The following is a 22,747-nucleotide window of genomic DNA, read 5'->3' on the forward strand; positions in this document are numbered from 1 at the left end:
TTCATCGTGGACACTCTCAGAACTCCCTCGTCTTCGTAATACGATAAGCGCAGTATGATCATGCTCGCAAACCTGGCGGAGAGCATGGCGATGGCCGAGACACCAATCACCGCAATCCAGGTTACAGTGCTGACATGATACCCAAGAAGACCACGGCCCAGGATTGAACACGCCACAGCAATGGCCACCATTTTAGTGCGCATGATGATGCGCAGAGCCACAATGTACTTGGCTCGGAATAGTAGTTTCTCCGGGGCCTGTTGCTCCTCTCCTTTGGAGTCGGGATGCTGACTGCCAAGCAGCTGCTGCTGCTGCTGCTGCTGCGGTGAGGAGTTTGAATGGTTCGGCTTGCTGCGTTGGGTCCCCGAATCGGCACAGTAGTTACGAGCAGAGAGCGACCATAACGGAGTAACGCTAGTACCACTGTGCAGTAAAAGTCCAGAGCGGATGTTACAAACATCGGGCAGCGGCAGTGTATTATGAGTGCATACGGCTCTCATGGTTGTGAGCGATCTGATGTAAGTGATATTGCTACTACTGCTACTGCTGGTCGTGGCGATATTGCTGTTGGTGGTGGCGATATTGCTGTTGGTGGTGGCGATATTGCTGTTGGTGGTGGCGATATTGCTGTTGGTGGTGGCGATATTGCTGTTGGTGGTGGCGATATTGCTGTTGGTGGTGGCGATATTGCTGTTGGTGGTGGCAAGTCCACCACTTATACCAGACCAGGCCCTACTTGACGCATGGCATTTGCCCAACGCTGGCACGGTCTGTTTCGTCTGTTGCTGCTGCTGGTGTTGCAGCACACCACACCGCATTGACAGCGCTCCCAGTGGCAGTGACCTGCTGCTACCGCTGCACCCTCTGTTCAAAGTGCAGGCAAGCATCGCGGGATCGGTAGCGCACCGCGAATACTTCTGAAGAAATCCGTCAATAGCTGCTGGTGTTATTCGTGAACCATTTTACTGCTGTACGACTGGCGGTTCTGCTTTATGCGTGGCCCGGGGCTTCAAATTGTAATAGACAGTCGTCTACGTGATGGAGGGATGGCCGGGGGCGCATACGTTTATAAATTTAGTGACGGTCTCCAGTCCTAGATCCTGGAAAAAGCGCTATGCTTTTTTGAATAGCAAATCCACTGACTCCATATAATACCATGGATCCAGCAGATCCACTCCATGCATGATCCACTGCTCTACATGAATGTCATGATATGAGACTACATCCGAGTCACCATGGTCACGCGAATCGCAAAATTAAAAGTGTACAAAGAAGTACAGTGTGATGTCACCATCAGGGAGTCGTCAAATACGGTATTTGACTCACCATTGTAGGCCTATACGTAGCTACGTCGATCCATGTGTCATGTGGATCGAATGATACCGGTAATGATGTACAGAGAGTATTCATGGTAAAAATGTGCTTCAAAATGCTCAACTGCATGTACATGTAGGCGCAATTCAATATGTTGTACTTGTAGGTTCAGTTTGATGAAGGCTCTTACAGTCTCGAGTTTTCTGTTCGTCTTTGTTGATCAGCACGAGACAACGACTCATTTGGATTGTCGCAGATCGACTTGTTGTCCATTTCTTTGTATTTGGCGCTCCTATTTCCTAGCACACAATCATCATTGTTGCATTTTGCCTTGGTCAGTCGCCGGGTAGCAAGCCTGTAACTGCAGCGTTTGCGTCTTCTACGCCATGCAGTCCTATGAAAAGCACTGCAAAATCGGCGAGGGCACATATGGTGTGGTGTACAAGGCGCGGCATCGCGAAACTGGGGAGATAGTGGCGCTGAAGCGAGTCCGTCTGGACGACGACGACGAAGGTGTCCCAAGCTCTGCATTGCGAGAGATTTGCCTACTGAAGGAGCTGAAGCACAAGAACATTGTACGGTTACTTGATGTCATACACAGTGAGAAAAAATTGACAATGGTGTTCGAATATTGCGACCAGGATTTGCGACGGTACTGTGATGGGCTGAAGAGTGGGCTGCCTCCAAGTCAGGTCCAATCCCTAATGTACCAACTCTTACGTGGATTGGATTTTTGCCACGAGTCCAACATATTGCACCGCGACCTGAAGCCGCAGAATCTGCTGGTCAACCGCAACGGCGACCTCAAGTTGGCCGACTTTGGGCTGGCGCGTGCTTTTGGAATCCCGGTGAAGTCGTTTAGTGCCGAGGTGGTCACACTGTGGTATCGGCCACCGGACGTACTCATGGGAGCGAAAATGTACACAACGTCCATTGATATGTGGTCCGCTGGTGTAATATTTGCAGAGATGTCCAACTGTGGACGACCCTTGTTGCCAGGTTCAGACATCGATGACCAGCTTAAGCGCATCTATCGCCTTGTTGGCACGCCGACGGAGGTTGACTGGCCAGAGATGAAGCAGTGTCCAGACTTCAAACAGTTGGCCGTGTACAATGCTCAGCCGCTGTCCGCTGAGCACGGACGCTCGCAACCTACTCTCCAAGCTGCTTATCTGTAACCCGGATAGGCGCATGGCAGCACAGCAGGCACTTCAGCATCGTTACTTTGCAGATTGCCCAGCCGCCTAGACTGGGGCAGGCAATGTGCCGCAGTTGTTGGCATGGACATGGCCACGAGTGCCACCCACAGCTGACTGCATCATTGTGCGGCTAGTACAGCCACTGTACAGCCACTGTACTTCCGGCGTGCAGTGTAAACATATCATCAACAAACAACGAACATGTACATCTGGATATACAATGCACTTGCAAGTCCTTAGTACTTTGTCTGGAGCAGTCACCGTACCCCAGTAGCAGTCACCGTACCCCAGTATATTGTGTACGCTGCTCACTGTATGTGCTGGTCCGGAACCAGTAAGAGCACCATGTCAGGTGGTACTATGGCGGATATAGTGGCCCTTGACTGTGAAGGATAGCGTGGAACATGACTTCTTAGCTTCTAGTGTAAGCCAGCAGCCACTCATCGGAGCATTGGTATGCTTGTGCAGCCGTTTCTTCTGGCAGACTAGCAAGGAGCTGTGAGTAGCTATGGTACATGTGTAGCACTCTTTTCTTTCTTGTCCTCGACAATTCTCATGATAACTGATCATTTAAATTCATTATGACTAATTCCTATTCCTCTGTACATTATACTGCTGCTGCTGCTGCTGCTGCTGCTGCTGCTATTGCACCTATTGCTTTATTACTTTACCTCTGCTGTTTTGCAAGGCAGTAGCACTCCTGTGTGCTGTGGCCTCTCCAGCCCTGGGTTGTCTAGTGGAGAGTTGGTGTCAGCCGTGTTCTAATCTGCATCAACACACCACCGTTGTCAGTTTCGTAGTTGCTCTTGTTTTTACATTGTTTACCATATTTTTTAAGCGTTAAGTACCGTCTACGGTATAGCCATATTTGGAACAGATTTAACTCCGGATCTCAAAAAAAGATTATATTTTTGCTTTACCATCATTGTGCTAATGGTTGTTACTGGTGCTACTGGAGAAATTGGATTTTCTGGTGAAAGACAGAGAATGAGGGTACTGCTAATGCTTGGTACATTTACATAGGGGGGTTTCGCTCTACGTGATTACATCAGAAAATCCGTGTGCCGTACGCGCCGGGGAGCGCATGTGTGTGTGTGCGCGCGTGCGTGTGTCTGTGTTTAGGGAGTCGTAGAAATTGGTGTTTACGACTCCCTGGCAGTGTGTGTATCAGGGAGTACTTGTATATGTACAGTCGACCTACCCTTATAACGATAACCTCTATAACAATATCACAGTACCCTTATAATGATATTTTCTGCCAAACCAAATCACTCCATTGACTTGTATATACAATGCCTTACCTCTATAACAATATTGCTATAACGATCTAAAATGGGCTGACCAATCGACATTTCCATTTTATAACAATATCTAGCAGGGAATATCTCGAGCCCACTATCCAGGTAGGGCAAGCTTTGCTTGATAAGTCGCTGGGACGTAATGAAATGCAATGGGGGCACCGGTGGACACCTTCCTGTGTACATAACGTGCATCTACGTCAGTTTTTATGCTATAAAGAGTGTAAAAAATGAACAAAATCCATGCATTATGATGTATGTGTATGAAATGAACCAGTTACCCGTAGAACACTAGAATATTACCCTTTAATATACATGTAGTACTGTAACAATATTTCTTGGTCTGACGGAAATATCGTTATAAGGGTAGGTCGACTGTAGTACAATTATTGCATTGTACTGCAGTCAATCTTGTGGATAACAACACAATTAAATCGGGCAAAAACAACAACTGGCGAATAATGACACAATCTTGAGACTTGGTGACGATTTGATCACATGCGTTCAACCTCGATCACAAGCAACGACAACTCGCCAATAAGGATCCTTCTCTCATGCACGATCGAGGCTCGTCGGTTGACTATGCACCCTGATGACTGATGTGTATTATACCATATTGATCGGGTGCATGCTAGAGTAAGCACACATTGGACTTGACAGAGATAGGTTAAGTCACTTAAGTGGGTCCATGTAGGTATCCATGAAAGTTCTATTTTTGACATCCTGGCAAGCAAGACCAATTTCTGGCCAAACAATCACAAAGCACTCCAGGAATAAGACATTGTTAGACTCAGGTGGTCTTTGGTCCTCATCATGTCTTCTTATGAATACTGACATTGTGAATCCTTAACACAAAGAGAAACACTGAAGAACAACGACAATAAAAAAAGAAATAATATATATTGTTAAGACAGTGGATGACAACGGAGACAAGCTGGCTATCCTAGTGTATGTACTCTGGTAGAGCAGAGGTAAAGAAAACAAGACTACGCGTGCATGTTTGAAGTACACAGCTGAGTGAGATGATGGCTATGTTATGGTTGGAAGTACTTATAGAATCAGGATGTTTAATACAAGATCAATGGCATCTACGCGTGGTAATCAGGCAGACACAGTGCCACACAAGCAAGCAGCCCGTTCACAACGTGCTCTCTGTTGGATTGATGGGTCTACAGTCCAGTTCAAAAACATTAACAAACACACAACGCAAAGCCTGCGCGGTCACAGCGGCGACACACACTTTCTACAGACGGAAGGACAGATAAAACTCAAAATGAGCCTGCTGCTGCAAGGCTACTGAACCTAAGATCGAGAACAAGGATACTTCTTACATATCGGTAGCTGTATATCAGCACCACATGACCATACAAAAATACTACAAATACTACTTAGACCTAAAAATTGTAAAAAGTAAGAGAGGTAAGAGAGGCGAGAAGAACCAAGAATGACAGAATTTGAAAAAAACTACTTCATATGCCACTCCTGCTGGGTACTGAGCGGCCAACGCCAACGGTGGACACTGCGCCACTTCTATGAGAATACACTGGCTAGAGGTGTGTGTGTGTGTGTGTGTGTGTGTGTGTGTGTGTGTGTGTGTGTGTGTGTGTGTGTGTGTGTGTGTGTGTGTGTGTGTGTGTGTGTGTGTGTGTGTGTGTGTGTGTGTGTGTGTGTGTGTGTGTGTGTGTGTGTGTGTGTGTGTGTGTGTGTGTGTGTGTGTGTGTGTGTGTGTGTGTGTGTGTGTGTGTGTGTGTGTGTGTGTGTGTGTGTGTGTGTGTGTGTGTGTGTGTGTGTGTGTGTGTGTGTGTGTGTGTGTGTGTGTGTGTGTGTGTGTGTGTGTGTGTGTGTGTGTGTGTGTGTGTGTGTGTGTGTGTGTGTGTGTGTGTGTGTGTGTGTGTGTGTGTGTGTGTGTGTGTGTGTGTGTGTGTGTGTGTGTGTGTGTGTGTGTGTGTGTGTGTGTGTGTGTGTGTGTGTGTGTGTGTGTGTGTGTGTGTGTGTGTGTGTGTGTGTGTGTGTGTGTGTGTGTGTGTGTGTGTGTGTGTGTGTGTGTGTGTGTGTGTGTGTGTGTGTGTGTGTGTGTGTGTGTGTGTGTGTGTGTGTGTGTGTGTGTGTGTGTGTGTGTGTGTGTGTGTGTGTGTACAATACTACACAAAGCCATGTCAAATCCAATGCGCAGCATGCACAAGAGAAGGAGAGTTGGTCAATGATCCTGAACAATAAGGAACTGAATAGAAATCACCGTGGCTGACATCGTTGTGTGTTGAAGCCACTCAACCCTCTGACTACAAAGTATGAATATGCCCAGCGGTCATCAAAGTGGAGTCATGATGACATCGTAGATCACGGAACTGAATGAAGATAGTGTTACTGATGACATCATCATCATCATCATCATCATCATCATCATGACATCATCATGACATCATCATCATCATCATCATCACCAAAAATAGGTGCATAGGTAGAACTGTTTAATCACCCAGTGTTGATTAGCTTAGCTTCTGCGTATGCAACTAATTACTTGGTGACGTATTTAATAGAGTTCTTTACACATGACCAGGTATGCACGTAGGCAGCTTCCACACAAACCAGCACCTGACTGGTTTTCACGATTGTCCCATGTTACCACGTGGCGCACAGCGGTGACGTTTTCGTGTCAGAAGGAACACCGAAGCACCACCACCACACCATTCACGTTTTCTTTCGTTTCTTTGCTGGCCCGCCATCACCATCATCATCGGGCGGAGGACCAATCAACTTGTCGAATTCTTCACCTACACAGTTACACAGTGGGCGAATGCAAAGAAAAGAAAACGAATGCTGTTCACCACCCTGGCCAGACGGAAGAGAGCACAAATTCAAACTACCATGGTAGTATGAATTTATGCTCTCCTCTTTCCCCGCATGCTACCCATGGGATGGAATTTTCAAAGCAAAGCCACCCGTCATTGTTCACCGATTCACACATGCACACACGCATGCACACACACACACACACACACACACACACACACACACACACACACACACACACACACACACACACACACGCGCGCGCGCACGCACACGCACGCACACACACACACGCACGCACGCACGCACGCACACACACACCTTGGACCTTGGATGCGCTGCCATATTCTGGCTATGCGGACCCCATGGGGGGTTGAGCAGGTTCGGAACAGTAGGGGCGATGACGGGATAGGTCCTGTGGTCTACTGAAACGCCGACCGCAATTGCAAACGATGCAGAAGGAGCTACGGTCTGTGTTGGTTGCTCTGGCCGAGCCACGGCTGCACTTGTGACGTTTCATGCCTTGGCGCGATAGCACACAGCGGTTGCAGCGGGCGCAGTGGAAGCTGCAGCGTTCGCAGGACATATTGTTTGTAACCGGTGACTCAAGTGTGTCAGAAGATGCCTCTGCTGGTGATGTTGCTGGCGAGCACTTGTGTCGGGCAAATCCACCCTTGCTCCGGAACCATCTGTCGCACTGATTGCAGTGACAGCTTCCTGGCTGTTGGCTTACGGGTAGGGCACGCGTAGCTGTACACTTGTGTCGCTTCCTGTCACTTACACGACTGAAAGAGCGGTGACAAGTTTGGCACACAACCGGTGATGGTCGAGGTCTGTTCTGCTTGTCTGGGAGACAACGGTAAGCCTTGCGCCATTTGGAGCGAGAAGAGGTGGCCACTTCATACCAGTCGTCAAGTGGTTTGACGTCACTCCGAACACAGTCTCGCCACCTTTTCCGCGGACCATGGGCAGGTCTCTTGTTTGGAAACGAACCGAACAGTAGAGCCTTCGGGATGCGCTCATCCTCCATCCTTGCCACATGACCAAGCCACTCAAGGCGACGTCTGCTGAGACGACACTCCATGTCCAAGGTATCTCCCCAGCGCTCCAGAACTTCAACATTAGTTATCCTGTCATTCCATACATCTTGACGACTGATGCCCAGAATGGTGCGGACACAACGGAGATGAAAGACAGACAACGCATGAACATCAGCCTGTAGCGGTACCCAGCATTCGGACCCATAGAGCAGAGTTGACAGCACACAAGCATTGTACACTGACTGTTTGATGGATATTGTCAGTGTTACATCGTGGAATATCGATTTCTTCAGAGCGCCAAACGCTTTGGCAGCTTGTGCAATCCGGGATGTGACATCATCATGACATCGGCCGTTGCTGTGTATGTTGGATCCAAGGTAACGAAAAGACGACACATGGGCAATCTCCATAGTTCGAATCGCGAGCGGCTCTAGATCGTCGTTAGAGATGTTGGGGCCAGAGACCATGAACTTGGTTTTGGTGGCACTGACGGTGAGGCCAAAATCGCTGCATACATCCACAAATACCTCCAAGGCTGAAACTGCGGCCTGGCGTGTCGCGGCCACAAGAGCGGAATCATCAGCAAACTGACACTCTGTCAGCTCCAGGGATCTATCACGGCGGCTACGGTGGTGGAGTAGCTTCCCATCTGGCTCGAAGAAGACCTTTGCGCCTACACCAGGGATAGGCTGCACGTGCTGGCGCCAACAATGCATCACTGCCCACATGAAGATGTTGAATAGGACAGGGGCCATGCAACATCCCTGCCGCAAGCCGTTCGTCACAGGGATGGGGTCAGCTTCAACATTCGACAGACGGAGAGTTGCGGTCATGCCGTCATGGAATGCACGGATAACAGCGATCAGCTTCTCGGGGACGCCAGCTTTTCGCAGTACTAACCACAGACACTCTCGCGGAACTGAGTCATAGGCTTTCTTCAGGTCAATGAAGATGAAGAAACACTTCTGCTCATGCTCGTAGCTCTTTTCGATTAGTTGCCTTGCCGCAAAGATCATGTCAGCACACCCACGTCGTGTGCGGAAGCCGCATTGAGAGTCTGGTAGCACATCGTCTAGTTTATCAGCAAGTCGGCTCTGGATGACGCGAGCAACCACTTTACCAATAATGTCGAGGAGAGCTATGCCTCGCCAGTTGTCACATTCTGCAAGGTTACCTTTCTTGGGGATAGGCACCAGCTGCGCGTTGACCCAGTCGCCAGGAACACTGCCACTGTCCCAGACTGAATGGAGAAGCTCCAGTAGGTGGCCAGTAAACAGATCTGGACAGGCTTTGAGCATCTCCGGCAGGATTCCTGACTGACCTGCAGCTTTGCCACTTCGACATTGCGTGATTGCCTGCTGTAACTCCAACAGATCAGGCGGCGCAACCAAACTATCCAGACACGGCATTTGTGGAACACAGTCAAGAATACTGGAATTGAACGTACTTTGCACATTCAGAACACCAGAGAAATGACGGCCCCAACGTTTGCCCTGGTCTTCGGCAGATGCACATGGATTTCCATTCTCGTCGTTGATCGCAGCAGTTGTGATGCGGGTCGGGCCTTGTTCGACTGTTTGTAGTGCACGAACACATTTCCACACAGTTCGTCCTGAGAATCTTTGTGCATTGGTGAGCTTTGCCTTGGATGATATCCAGTCACGTTTAGCCTTCCGCACTCCGGCACGCGCTTGACTGCGAGCCTGTTTGAAAGCAGTGTGATCCCTAGGACGTTGATGTTGAAGCCAGAGCGCGTGCAGCCGATTCCGTTCCTGTAACAGGGGTTCAATAGTCGGGCCACTGTCCACATACCAATCAGGTTGTTTACGCTTGCGTTGACCAAGAGTGTCCGTTCCGGCAGTGACAACAGCATCGCGGAGGACGTTCCACTTTTCATCTATTGGATCATGCGGGCGCCAATGTGTTGATACGAGAGTGGACACCGCGTCTTGATAAGCAGACAACGGGGTGGCGCCATCATCAGGGTTGTTGTTTGCATCGGCAGAAAGAAATAACTTGGACGTGTCGAAGTGACCCTTGCTACGTTGCACACGCACAGCTTGCGGGTTGACAGAGTGGTGATACGTGCCAAGAAGGAAGCGTGCAAAAAGCAGATGATGGTCACTGCCACACTCTGCACTTGGGATGATCTGAAAACCCATGCACAGCATCTTATCACACTGGCCAGTGATGATGTAGTCAATGCAATGCCATTTCTGTGACTTAGGATGTTGCCAGGTTGGTTTGAGATTTTGTCTCTTGTTGTGCCAGGTGTTACAGATTGTAGCATTGTTCATTGCCAGGAAATCTAATAGTTCCTTTCCAGAGGAGTTCATCTCCCCAAAGCCATGAGGGCCACGCACAGTGCACCACTCATCCCTAGACTGCTCAGCATGGCTGCCACGAGTGCCAACTCGCGCGTTGAAGTCTCCGAGTAGAACGTATCTGTCACCACGAGGGACGTCGTCAATCGCTCGCTGCATGGAGTCGTAAAAGTGCTCCTTCTCCGATCGAGTGCTGGCGAAAGTCGGAGCGTACGCCACAATAACAGTGTACCAGCGTACAGCACGCTGGACTTTGAACTTCAATCGTACGGTGACAAGGCGAGAGCTGTACGCTCTCCAGACACAGCCTCCTGCTTTCCAAGCGTTCGTTGAATTCAAATTCAAAACGACAGCAACACCTTCTCCTCGTCGACGACTGGAGTCCTCCGAAGGAACAGGACGACCCAATGTAAGAATAGTAGAGCAACCAACACGATAATTATGATTGTTCACCAAACCAATGTGTCTCCTTAAGTCCTGCAATATCCACAGCCAGACGCGAGAGTTCCGTGACGACCCGTTCGATTTTCTTATCCTCCACGACTTTTCCAGTTACAGCTGCAGTTTCAATTGGGCCTGAGCTTTCCACAAGTGACCGGACATTCCAGGTGCCCACTGACAAATAACGTCTACGTACTGTACTGTTTCGAACCTGCTCATCTCGTGCAGTCGCGGACGTTCGGGGGTTGCAACTCCTCACCGAACGAAGGGCGCGCGGAGAAACTTGAGGTGGCAACATCATGCGAAGCCCTGGTCCTCAAGAATCTTAGTCCGCGACCCTATCTACTTCAACAGGTCCTGAACTAACCTGGGACGACCCTGGACAAGGCCAGAGCCGCCCCAGAGTGGGGAATTCTTGAGAAAACTTCCAAAATTCGAGAGCTCAAAAACTACCAACTACCCTCACCAACTGCAATGTAGACACACACACACACACACACACACACACACACACACACACACACACACACACACACACACACACACACACACACACACACACACACACACACACACACACACACACACACACACACATACACACACACATACACACACACACCTATCTACCCACCCGCCCACCTACGCACTCGCCCACTCTCTTCTTTACAAACGACAGCATGGTAGTTAAAAACAGCCTACCAGTTTCCACAAATCGTTTACGCTTGAATTCTTCTCGGACTTCAATTATAGCCTGAGCGTCGTCCGCCTGAGAAATCAAGCAGAATTATCAACATATACAAGAGGTATGAAGGCATTGAACGAAGTGTCAACCTATGAATATAACCTATTAAAGTGCAACAACGTGCTCTTCCTGCTTACACAAAACAGGCTTATGAATATGTATACAAACTGCCTCAAGGACTTTCAACTGCTGGACGTAACGCGCACGGCACAGTACAGAAAAACGAGAGTCATCCTACACACTTTAAGACAGTCAGGACGAGATAACAAGTGTAGATACACAGCCGACTTCTTTCGAACAACATATCCATCCGCCTTATCTCGCTCTTTCCCATCTGATCCCTCCTCGTCCATCTCGTCGTCCTCTTCCTCGTTCCGCTCGTCATCAGCACGTTCGTCATCACCATCATCATCCATCTCGTCCTCTGTCTCTTCACCGACCGTTCTGTCACCAAATTCCTTTTCTATCTTCTCATCCGTCTGTCTCTTCCTTCGTTCCTGCACAGACCCTCCTCCTGTTGGCACTGTCTGCAACGTGTGGGCCCTGGCCGTTTCTGGCATAACTCTCTGTGGAGTAGTTGGCTGTAGCCCTCCAAGGTCTCTGGATTAAGGGTGTAGATTCTGTGAGATGTGTGCATTGCCTGTCTTGCTGAGTGGGTGCTGCGGACGTTGCGGACAGTGCCAAAAGGAGGAGGGTCGGGCAGTATCAGGTGTCAGTGAGTGAAACGAATCTGGAGGAGCAATGCCGGGCACGGGACGAGCAGCTAGCAAATGGGAGGCACATGGTCTGTGCTGATGACGAGCGGAACGAGGAAGAGGAGGATGGGATGGACGAGGAGGGATCAGATGGGAAAGAGCGAGATGAGGCGGATGAACGTGTTGTTCGAAAGAAGTCGACTGTGTATCTACACTTGTTATCTCGTTCTGACTGTCCCGACTGTCCCGACTGTCCTGACTGTCTTACATAATTATAGTGTGTATAGTAGTGTGTATAGTATATAGTGGTTATATTCGTAGGTTGACACTTCGTTCAGTGCCTTCTCACCTTTGGTTATGTAATCGTGTTATTGTTACCTTTTTGCGTTTTCTCTACAGTCCATTCAGAAAAACATGGACCTCTAGCTTTTGCCCATAAATGGGCCAAACGTTGAATTTTTTAGAATTTTTTTCTGCAATCCCCTATGGAATCCTCTTCCAATTATGTTTCTCAAGTTTATTTCTCCAAAAAGCAAGCCATAACAAGAATAGGATTTTGGCCAGGTTTTGCCCCAAAAGCAGTGAATTGGGAAAAAAAACATCAAAATCCAGGCCGTTTGACCCTGCCTGCAACAGTGCATTGGTGCGGTTCGAATCCCAGTTCAGGTACCCTTTTCGGACCCTTTTTCAAATTTCAAATTTTGAAAAATCTTGAAAAATCGCCAAATACGGGAGCTAGCCAGAGCCAGGGCCCATCTTTTTGTGAATGGACTGTAGTGGTTTTATTGCACTTGTATCATAATTTTAATAAAGCAATAAAAAGAACTAACTCTGCCGTCATCACCATGCATCAACGAAGTCAAATGTTTTCCAGAATAGATTTTCATGTCACTATCATCAGTGGAATATCGTGACTGAATAGAAGGCTAGCCAAGCAAAAACATTCCAAAATGTGATAAAACTTACAAGCAAGCAACAAAAATGGAAAGTAGGTGGCACAAAAGGTGAGAAAACCAGAATGCGCTGAAATTGTTTTGTTAAGTTCTTCCCCTTTTTTCCACAGTTTGTTTCTCTCACTTCACAGTTGTCACATTCTGGTTCTCATCTTCTTTTGTGCCACCTACTTACCATTTTTGTTGCTTGCTTGTAAGTTTTATCACATTTTGGAATGCATATTTAATCATTGTTTTTGCTTGGCTAGCCTTCAATTCAGTCACGATATTCCCCTGATGATAGTGACATGAAAATCTATTCTGGAAAACATTTGGACGGAGTTAGTTCTTCTTATTGCTTTATTAAAATTGTTGTCTCCGCGGCGTTTATTCATATCATGATTGCATGTGGCATTTTTAACACCTTATTTTTTTCCACTGATGATTGGAACGAGAAAATCGATTCTGGGTTATAATAATTATTATTGCTATAAAATACACATACTAGTCTGGGGGCTGGGGCGCAAAAAAAATTTTTTTTGCAGAGATCGCTCCCCGTAAATCCGCAGCAGATTTTCGCAGTGGAATACGGCAGAAGGGGCTTTCAACACAATCTTGTCAAATCCGCGAGCAAAATGTTGACCAGGAACCATGTCAGAAGCGGCCTTCTTTCTCGCTGCAAATTGCTCGGCCATCACCATCTCCTTGTCACATATACTCAAAATTATCATTTGACCTAGTGCGCATGCACAAAGATTGCTTGATCCGTGAAAGCATTGCACGAGGCGCTCCACGTGGCTCAATTTCAAAAGTTGACGATAAGGACTTGCGTGAAGTAAATCTTTGCAACCAGTTATAGATGCGATAAACAATTAGTTGGGTCCAAGCAGGCGAAGGATCATCATGTAGGGTGTGGAAACGGCTGTTGACGATGGGTGACAATGGTAGGAGCACTCGCTCCACGCGGCAAAACACCGCTGTACCTGAAATTCGCCCGGGCAACAAGCACTGCATTTTCTGTGCTAAATTCGAGCGACGTGTGCCGAATCGGAATAGCATGCAGAAAACGTTGCAGATGCTGACGGATGTGGCGGAATCTCGTCTCCGCGAGGCAGCTATTGTCCGCAAGAATGAAACAATTATGATAGCCGTACAGGCAGAGTCGTCCTTGGTAGCCGGAGAAGTCCACTACCACAAGCTCTGCCACGGGGATTATACCAGGCAGTCTCCTTACGCTTCACCACTTGTACCGCAGCAAGAAGCTCATCACTATCCTTAGCCGCTATGGACATTGTATTGCCTACTCACAAGTGTTAGGGAGGGAAACCGCCTTGGCAGAACAGAAGATGCGCAATGGTGTTCGCATTGATAATTTGCCATCGTGTATTGATGCATCGAAGCCATTCTTTCACGTCGTGGACAACAACGATGTAAGTGAGGAAACTCTCAGTGGAAAGGGCACTATGCACTGCACAAACAGCATTGTTGTCCAGCCGCAGTTGTCCATCAGCTCATCCAATTCTGAATCCACAACCGCAACTGCAAGTCCACCGGCAAACCAGCCTACAAAGAGGAAGCGCTCACTTGCAGTTCAACCTGAAATCATTCCTGATTTCACTGGGGTTGCAAGGATGAACCCTGAGCCACTCTCAGCATTGCCGGATTTGGACATGGCCTTGCCGAACTTTGACTCCATCCGTTCCACTCTGGAAAATTTTATTTGGATGATTGCCCGTGCTTGCCCAGACGGTGAGATTCAACAAGTGTCCATATCATCCCAGGATCAGCACCAGCAGACTGTACCTGTGTAGTAGACGGACTTTCTACCGTATCATACCGTATGTACCGTATATCGATAGATTTACCATATCGTATATAGTACGTTATTTTGTGTACGTCGTGTGTACATCATGTTGGCGCATGCGCGTGTTGCTGTAGTATGAAAAGCAGTCTTCGTCTTGAGTTCGTCTTGTCTAGTTGTGTTTCGTCGTCGTGTCAATAAACAGTCTTCTAAATGTAGTTATCGTCGTCCTTTTGAATAAGTGTGGAGATGGCACGGGACTGGGAGCAGGTGGAGAAAGGCCAGTTACTACACCTGCATGGACTGCATTCAATGCCCTAACACGGTCCGAGTCAGTTCCGGCTAAGAGCATGGTTGGCTATTGTCCTGTGCGCAGTGCATGACCAACGGATCTGGCACCTGTTTATGCCATGTTGCAGAAATGCGTCAGCCGCTGCACCAGTGTTGGTCTTGGCTTTGCTGTTATCGTCATGGACCAAGCTATTTACGCTGAGGCAATTGATGTCATTGCCCAACGCCCGAGGGAGTTTGCAAGTGTGGTGCCCCGCGTAGGAGCCTTTCACATCAGCTGTATGTTTCTAAGCATCATTGGCAGGCGCTTTCGTGATGCTGGACTCTTTGACCTATTAGTCGAGTCTGGTGTGGCCGGCAGTGCTGTTACTTCAGCTGCTCTTGAAGGTAAACAGTACAACCTGCCTGAAATGCATAGATACTCAGATAATTCAAATTTAGGCACCCGTTGCCATGGAAACGGACCCATGGTAGAAAGTGCACCATTGCATGATGTTCCTGGGCGAAATACTGATAGATAAAGGTGTCAAAAACGTTGCCTGTGTGCCCCTCTTTCAGTTGTAGCCATCAAATGTTGGTGCATTACTACCGGGAGTGAAAGGATTGAATTTTCGCCCTTGGCACCCAGACTATACATGTTGAACACGTAACTTAGCTGTGTGATGTCTGCGGCCTTCATTTTATTCATAGCTCCAGGGATGAATTTACTGTCATATTTTTGCATAGCAGTTTCTGCTATCCAAAATCACAATTGTGTAGCAGCCTTTGATTTTGATAAGCATTTTTTCTTTGAAGGTTGGGTGTTTACCAGATTGTCCTTCTTGAGAGTGATGCCTGAAAGCCCATTTTGTCTGCGAGTCACGGTGACTTTTGAGTAGCAGTAGATCGATTTTGCATTGCAAACTACGATGCGATACAGGATAAATTCATCCCTGTAGCTCTATTCAAATTATTTTCTCATCGCAGATTATTTACATACAAGAGGATAGGAATTTAGCAGAAGAAGGAAATTAGACATGATTGTGAAATTTATAGTAAAGAAAAAAGGACCAAGAAACTACAAGTTACGCTACAATGTCCACTAACACCACCAGCTACTAAACAATCAGCTCATGCGATAACATTGCACGACACTGACCGATGGCACTGACGTTCTACAACTAACTGGCGTAGCGTAACTTGTAGTTTCTTGGTCCTTTTTTCTTGACTATAAATTTATCCTTGACTCTCCATCCGAGTGATGGATGTGGCAAATGGGATTTAGGCCTTTGGCCTCTGGTTGGTGGATCTGATCTATCCTCCCCCACCGTTTAGGAGCCGCATCTGACGCCTGATGATGGGGTGGTGGCGTCCCACGGAAGCGGAAAGGTGGTTCTTGACCACGGAGTTGTACGACTCCTTGTTCTTGACCTGCCCGGCACGCGAACCCGTCGATTTTTTTCTCCATCCGAGTCCATGGTTGTGAAATTGGTTTCGAAATAGGTGTACTTCGTGTGGAGGTGGTCCTCTAGAGAAGGAAGATATCCGAGTTTCCTTACATCCCATCTCCACAAGCTTCAGACGTTTGACAAGCGCGGATGCGCGAGTGCATCGAGATGCCGGAAAATGTAGTCCCAGCAGGAGAAATACTTCAAGTATACAAAATAGATCCCTCCCTAAGGGGCCATCCTGCATTATCGATATTTTCACGGGACGGAATTTTTTACTTACAACCCTCCCCACAAAACATGTCATAAGTTTGTTGAAACCTTGACCAGCTGCTGGTGTAGAACAAAATGCCACGCCCTCAGCATTGTACCTCAATGGAATACGCCGTGTGATGCTAGCACACCATATGCCAGCAATGCGGTATATCTGAACATAAAACAATACCTTTGTATCCGTCCACAAGCTGCATGCTTTACACTGTTTGCCTACAACATACACCAAGAGACAGACACACCGAGGGAGAGAGAGAGAGAGAGAGAGAGAGACAGAGACAGAGACAGAGAGAGACAGAGAGAGAGAGAGAGACAGAGAGAGAGACAGAGACAGAGAGAGAGAGAGACAGAGAGAGAGAGAGAAAGAGAGAGAGAGAGAGAGTCAAGTTACATTTATAAATACAGGTAAGTCTAACAAGTGAAGACTGAGACCTCTACAACAGGGTTTTTACGCCTGAAAGCATTTTTGGGGATATCCCTTTTCGCGTGCTCTTTGACCGACTGAGCACATAGCAATGACGTACTTGGCTGAAGTTTGAATCGCCTCGAACAAATTTGAGCGCTCTGCGATAGAGGAGGGTAGAATGGCATTGATGGGCGAGTTTGCTTGCAAATCAGGCTTGGAGACGACTTTGCTGTGTTCCCGCACCTGATTCGTGGTGGCTGATTGATGGAATTTAGTATCCTGGTGTTCCTCTCGCCAAGAGGTTTCCAACGAGCCTAAGATTGTGAAAATCGAGTGGAGGCCAAAGTTATAGCCTGATGAAGGTGAACATTATGCTGAAAATTATAATTCTGTTTCATTCTGTGCTGGAAATCAGTACATAACGGGTCAACCACCATTGAACGAGAAGGAACACGAGGCCTCAAGTTGGGGGGGGGGGGGGGCTTATAAGATATAAGTAGCTGGCAAAGTATGGTACATGTATACATGTATGGATGTATACATAGATGCATGCAAGCACTTACAGTCTTGGCCTGGATTGCGTACATGTGAGCAGAAGTGCTGGTAGGTGATCTATGCAGAAGAGAGTATGGAAACACAACAACGGTGCAGCTGAAGAAGAGAGTACCGTATTTCCCCGTAAATTAGTGTGTACTAACTTTCGAACTTAGCAGCCACATGAGTACTAACTTTCGGGGGTGGTACTATCTTTCGGGGAGTACTTTTTATCGGGGGTAAATGACACGCAGTGGGAAGCCTGCGCAACTCTAGTGTCCGTGCATATGATGTATGTACTGTACGGTGTCTGTACATGTAGGACGTGTACGAACTTACTATCTTTCGGGGGGAACTGTCTTTCGGGGTGATAACCTCGGCAGTGGAAAGTGTATTTTTTATAGGGGGGGGGGGGGGGGTACTAAGTCATTGGGGAGAACTAACTTACGGGGAAATACAACAACGGTGCAGAAGACAAAGCAAACCAAACATGTGTTCTGGATTGGATGTTGTCTAGAACGTGAGCCTGTAATGATCGATCTAGCGACACGCACATTATGCCATATACATGCCTGCCAGGAAGTGCAGGCCATACATACACGAGCAGCATGCAATACAATTATATATGTGCTCGTACGTAAAACTTGGCTGTCCCATACATTAACACATCTAAAGAAGTGCGTTTTCAGGGCCCAGGTAACAATTTTGGCTGAACTGAACGAACTTCAATAGTGCTGGGAATCTCTCCCCCGCTGGACCTAGAGCAAAGAACAGCCAGACGGTCCAGGATACACACCTTTGCTTTGCGGCACACATAACACATGGAAGCTCCACAACGGCACGTCATCTTTGCAGCACAACAGACAACAGGGCAGAAGTAGACACATTTCCACACTCGCACAGCACGTCCAGTACATAGCATGCAGAGGATTGCAGGCTGCAGCAGAATCTCTACCCTACACTCGACGTACACATCCTTGCAGTCACGTTACATCACACAACAACAAAGTCATAAGAATGCACTCAGGTGAAGAAATTATGAGAACTGTGTAGTGTACAGTGTTTGTCGCAGAATTGTCTTCCTCTCTCCCTTTCCCTCTCCCCTCTCTGGGTGCATGGTCGCTATGTGTAGGATGGCTGGTGCATGTCATTCATGGTCATTATGTGCATATAATGCTGAACGTAGGTCGAACCTTTTAGGGGGTGCACATGGGGAGGGGAGGATTCATGCAAACTCCACAGAACCCAGCAGTGCAACTTGCACTGACACAACCAGAAGCCCTGAAACTACATGTATTCAGTTACAAGAGCAAACTAGCAGCAGCATGAAAAGCACATACCTTATTGCAGCCACTTTCTTTGGTAAATTCCGTGTGGCATTTAGCGCATTTCCGAACCTTTGCCTCCGTCATCATCTCCTCACTAGAACAAGAAAAGAAATCCAGTAGGCATAGCATGTGAATGAAAGTTATTCTCTTACGAAATGGTGAAGAAGAAGCATTCGCCACCTGCCGCTGGATGGTAGACACAGACAGCTTGAACAGCATGTTGAGTTTGGTGCTTGTAAAAACAAAGCTATGTCTTCATCTCTTAGAGCTATCAGCACGCATGAGTCAGCGTGAAGTGCTGGGAACTGCTAGACTCACACTCGCGTTCTCATCTTCGTCTCGTCCCTCTTCTCCACCTCGCTGCACGGTTTTCCGAAATGGTCGTCCCACTCTTCTTGGCAATAGCGGCATGATTCCTAATGGAAACGTCAGAAGGCAAACAAACAAAATATGAAGATGCCAACGTACATACTCAATCTCTGGACAGCTAGCAGTTTCGACCTTGTTACGTCTCGTCATGTACACAGCCATGCACGTTTACAACTCATAAAACCCATATCAAATTTTTTCGGGGTAACGGCCTCTTTTACGGGCAAGATAAAGTCATGTAGATGTGGAAAAATAGAGATAGCATGAAAATAAAAATAGAATTTTATTCCAGTACAATACATTGGAAAACTCCATGTAAAACAGACGAAATTCAGTTCTCAAACCCATGTCAAATGCTTCCTCTTTACCATGTACTACTTGTACATACCAACGAGCAACGCGTATAGACGATTGGTTTGTAGGCTTGCCAGCTGCCAATCATGAGATGAGGTTTTGAGTTAAAATATCGACGATTGGTTTGTAGGCTTGCCAGCTGCCAATCATGAGATGAGGTTTTGAGTTAAAATATCGACGATTGGTTTGTAGGCTTGCCAGCTGCCAATCATGAGATGAGGTTTTGAGTTAAAATATCGACGATTGGTTTGTAGGCTTGCCAGCTGCCAATCATGAGATGAGGTTTCGAGTTAAAACCTGCGCTGGTAACAGAGAGTGTGTTTAGTGCTCTCTCAATCGCGATGATGCCGGCGAGTACCACTTTACATGCAATGAACTGTGCCGACGCCCACGGTGAACTGGATACATGTACTCACTTGCTCGGTGTGAGGGCAACACGGATGCGGTTTATGGGGTTATAGGGCCTTTACACGCCCGCTTGTTGAGAGACTTATCCCCTCTTCCCTGACTCACTTGTGAGGTCTGCATTCGACACTGAGGATATATGGGCGAAGTGGTGGCCCGCCCGAATGTATTTGCTTGATGTGTACGTCAACACGTCAGGTGATGCGGCCGCCAATCCGGCTAACTTTACTCTACTTTACTTGTACATACATGTACTTCAAAGTACATCAGTGAGTCGGTATTTTACGACTCCCTGATGTACATGTACAACCCGGTGTTCACCCAATCTGCAGGCAGCTAGCCATTTCAAACCAGTTTGCAGGTCTCATGCACTGAGCTGAGTAAGTACAGTAATCATACAGTAGGAGGAGGGGTTGGAATACAACAATATTCAATGTGCATGCATAAAGTGGGTATCAACACAGATTCACCAGTGGAAATCCGTCAAGTCCAGATTCGAGTCCTGGTGGTGACAGTCAATTTTTTCTTCAGACCCCCCCCCCCCCCCTTTTCAACACCTTGAACTAGATGTAATGAACTATTGGGCTCGGATGGAGAGCCAAGGATTAATTTATAGACGTTGTCGACTATTTATAGACGGTGTCGTGCAATGTTATCATACGAGCTGATTGTTAAATAACTGGTGGTGTTAGTGGACATTATAGCGTGACTTGTAGTTCCTTGGTCCTTTTTCTTTTCTATAATGAATTATTATTATTACTTTATTATGAGATCTTTGATCGTTGTCAACACCTCTAAAAGGCAGCTACTCATCAGAAGAGGAATGCTGCAAGAGCTACACAACTCAGTAACACTACCACAGTACTACCAGATGGCCAACACAATAATTTGCAAGTGTACACACGATGGCAGACAGGATCGCTCGGAGCTCCCCACTGTACCTTCAGACAGGCGTCATTAGCACAGCGGAACACCTTATCGTCGGGTGCCATCAGCGCCTTGAAGTCACAGAACGGACACCTGGGCAGGTACAGACAGCGCACACAACAGCCACAGAATGAACGGGGAAGATATGTATGTGTGCGTGGGTAAAAAGTTAAAAACCAAAAACTGAAGCCAGTAGTGTTACTATTTAGCTCCAGTAAATAAGCTCCCAAGAGTATGCAAATCTGCATATGGGGGCGCCACCGGCGAAAACTCACATCACGTGTCTCAGGTACGTTTAGTACTACTCACATCACGTGTCTCAGGTACGTTTAGTACTACGTACAAACTAAGGATAGCATGCGCGCAATCCGAACATCTGCCATGATCATGCTGGCGAGTTGCATACGCGCAGTGAGTTTCTATCAGGGAGTGCTTTTTTATTACTCCGCTGCTCGCTAAAAACGGGCTGGAGACGTACAACTGGGACACTACACCATGTGATGTGAGTTTTCGCCATTGGTAAACCCCATAGAAAGAGTATCAGGAGTTGCACACTCCTGGGGGGTTATATACTCTTGCTATTAGTAGTCGTGTTTGCACCTCAACACAAGCAGAACGTTGGTACCATTGTCCAGTGCAGTAGCACCATGCCCACGGATCATGGCATTGTCCAACTCCAGGTGCAATGACAAAACTTCAAGATTTCGGGAGTCCAAAGTTTTCCTTTAATCACTCCTCAGTAAGTGGGTGAGGACACACACACACACACACACACACACACACACACACACACACACACACACACACACACACACACACACACACACACACACACACACACACACACACACACACACACACACACACACACACACACACACACACACACACACACACACATTGACCTTGACAAACAGCTGCCGTTAAACGGCTAAGCTGCCCTCATGAGGAGGGGAACAAAGGGGTAGCATCACGGCGTCGCGGCAGAACATCCGGCTTTATGCTGCTGCAGCTCCTGCTGTCTGCGATATCTCTCGCCGCACGCACAGCAGAACTTGAACTCAAGACGCTCCCTCGCTGTTGGTCGCTTGCCACGCTCGCAATTGTACCGTTTAAATTCAGCAGCAGATCGAAAGCACCGGTTACATGACGGGCAGTGGAATGGGCAACAATGTTGGTGTTGAAGCACTAGGCGAGGTGCAGGATCGACAGAGTCCGAAGGCTGTTGGGAGGAACCTTCGAGAGGGCACTTATGTACCTTCAGCCCACCAGCACTCTTGAACCATCTACCACAACGTTGACACGACTTTGCACCAGGCTGTTGGCTGACAGGAAGTTGACGGGCCGCACTGCACTTATGCCGCTTGTACCCAGACGCACTAAGATGGCGGTCGCAAACACTGCAGTGCACAGTTGGCTTAGATGGTGGTGGTGGAGGCACAACATCAACACACACACACACACACACACACACACACACACACACACACACACACACACACACACACACACACACACACACACACACACACACTCTCTCTCTCTCTCTCTCTCTCTCTCTCCACTTACTGCACAAGTCCAGCCATCTCAGCCAGTCGAATTGACTCCTCCTGCACACGCTCATCATATTTGCTCAGCACATCTTCAGTCAGTGCCTGAAAAGTGGATCACAACAGGCATTGCAACACCAGGCATACATGACATAGCACATAGAAGAATCCTACAGTGAGTTGTAGATAACTGTACCAACATAGCAACAAACACAGATCAGGGGGGTCGCACACGGTACGGTCACTACGGTATTGGCCGTACCACTATTTGCCTCAAGTACCCCGTGATTCAATAAAATGCACC

General features: G+C 47.7%; 2 protein-coding genes across 4 annotated transcripts in view; one reads left to right on the plus strand and one right to left on the minus strand.

Annotated features, from left to right (window-relative positions):
* Positions 1-1,464: 1,464 nt before the first annotated feature.
* On the plus strand, positions 1,465-3,432 carry LOC135805921 (cyclin-dependent kinase 5-like). The gene is given in 2 exon segments (XM_065320043.1): positions 1,465-2,443; positions 2,445-3,432. Coding segments are annotated over 2 exon segments (861 nt in total). The 5' UTR covers positions 1,465-1,700; the 3' UTR covers positions 2,563-3,432.
* Positions 3,433-5,859: 2,427 nt separating this feature from the next.
* The window catches only part of LOC135805920 (uncharacterized), a 47,926-nt gene continuing 31,038 nt past the window's right edge, over positions 5,860-22,747 (minus strand). For 2 of the 3 annotated variants that reach the window (XM_065320042.1, XM_065320040.1), the window contains exons 14-22: positions 22,463-22,548; positions 20,908-20,986; positions 19,157-19,254; positions 18,851-18,932; positions 18,307-18,357; positions 17,540-17,588; positions 16,743-16,783; positions 11,109-11,175; positions 5,861-6,582 (exon numbers count right to left, since the gene is read on the minus strand). In XM_065320042.1, coding sequence (XP_065176114.1) covers positions 6,500-6,582; positions 11,109-11,175; positions 16,743-16,783; positions 17,540-17,588; positions 18,307-18,357; positions 18,851-18,932; positions 19,157-19,254; positions 20,908-20,986; positions 22,463-22,548 — 636 coding nt within the window. In that variant the 3' untranslated portion in view covers positions 5,861-6,499. Of the gene's footprint in view, positions 6,583-11,108; positions 11,176-16,742; positions 16,784-17,539; positions 17,589-18,306; positions 18,358-18,850; positions 18,933-19,156; positions 19,255-20,907; positions 20,987-22,462; positions 22,549-22,747 lie in introns of all 3 variants that reach the window. The other variant, XM_065320041.1, reaches the window with a different exon arrangement.

This window comes from Sycon ciliatum, chromosome 1, assembly GCF_964019385.1.
Source record: "Sycon ciliatum chromosome 1, ocSycCili1.1, whole genome shotgun sequence".
Taxonomy (NCBI): domain Eukaryota; kingdom Metazoa; phylum Porifera; class Calcarea; order Leucosolenida; family Sycettidae; genus Sycon; species Sycon ciliatum.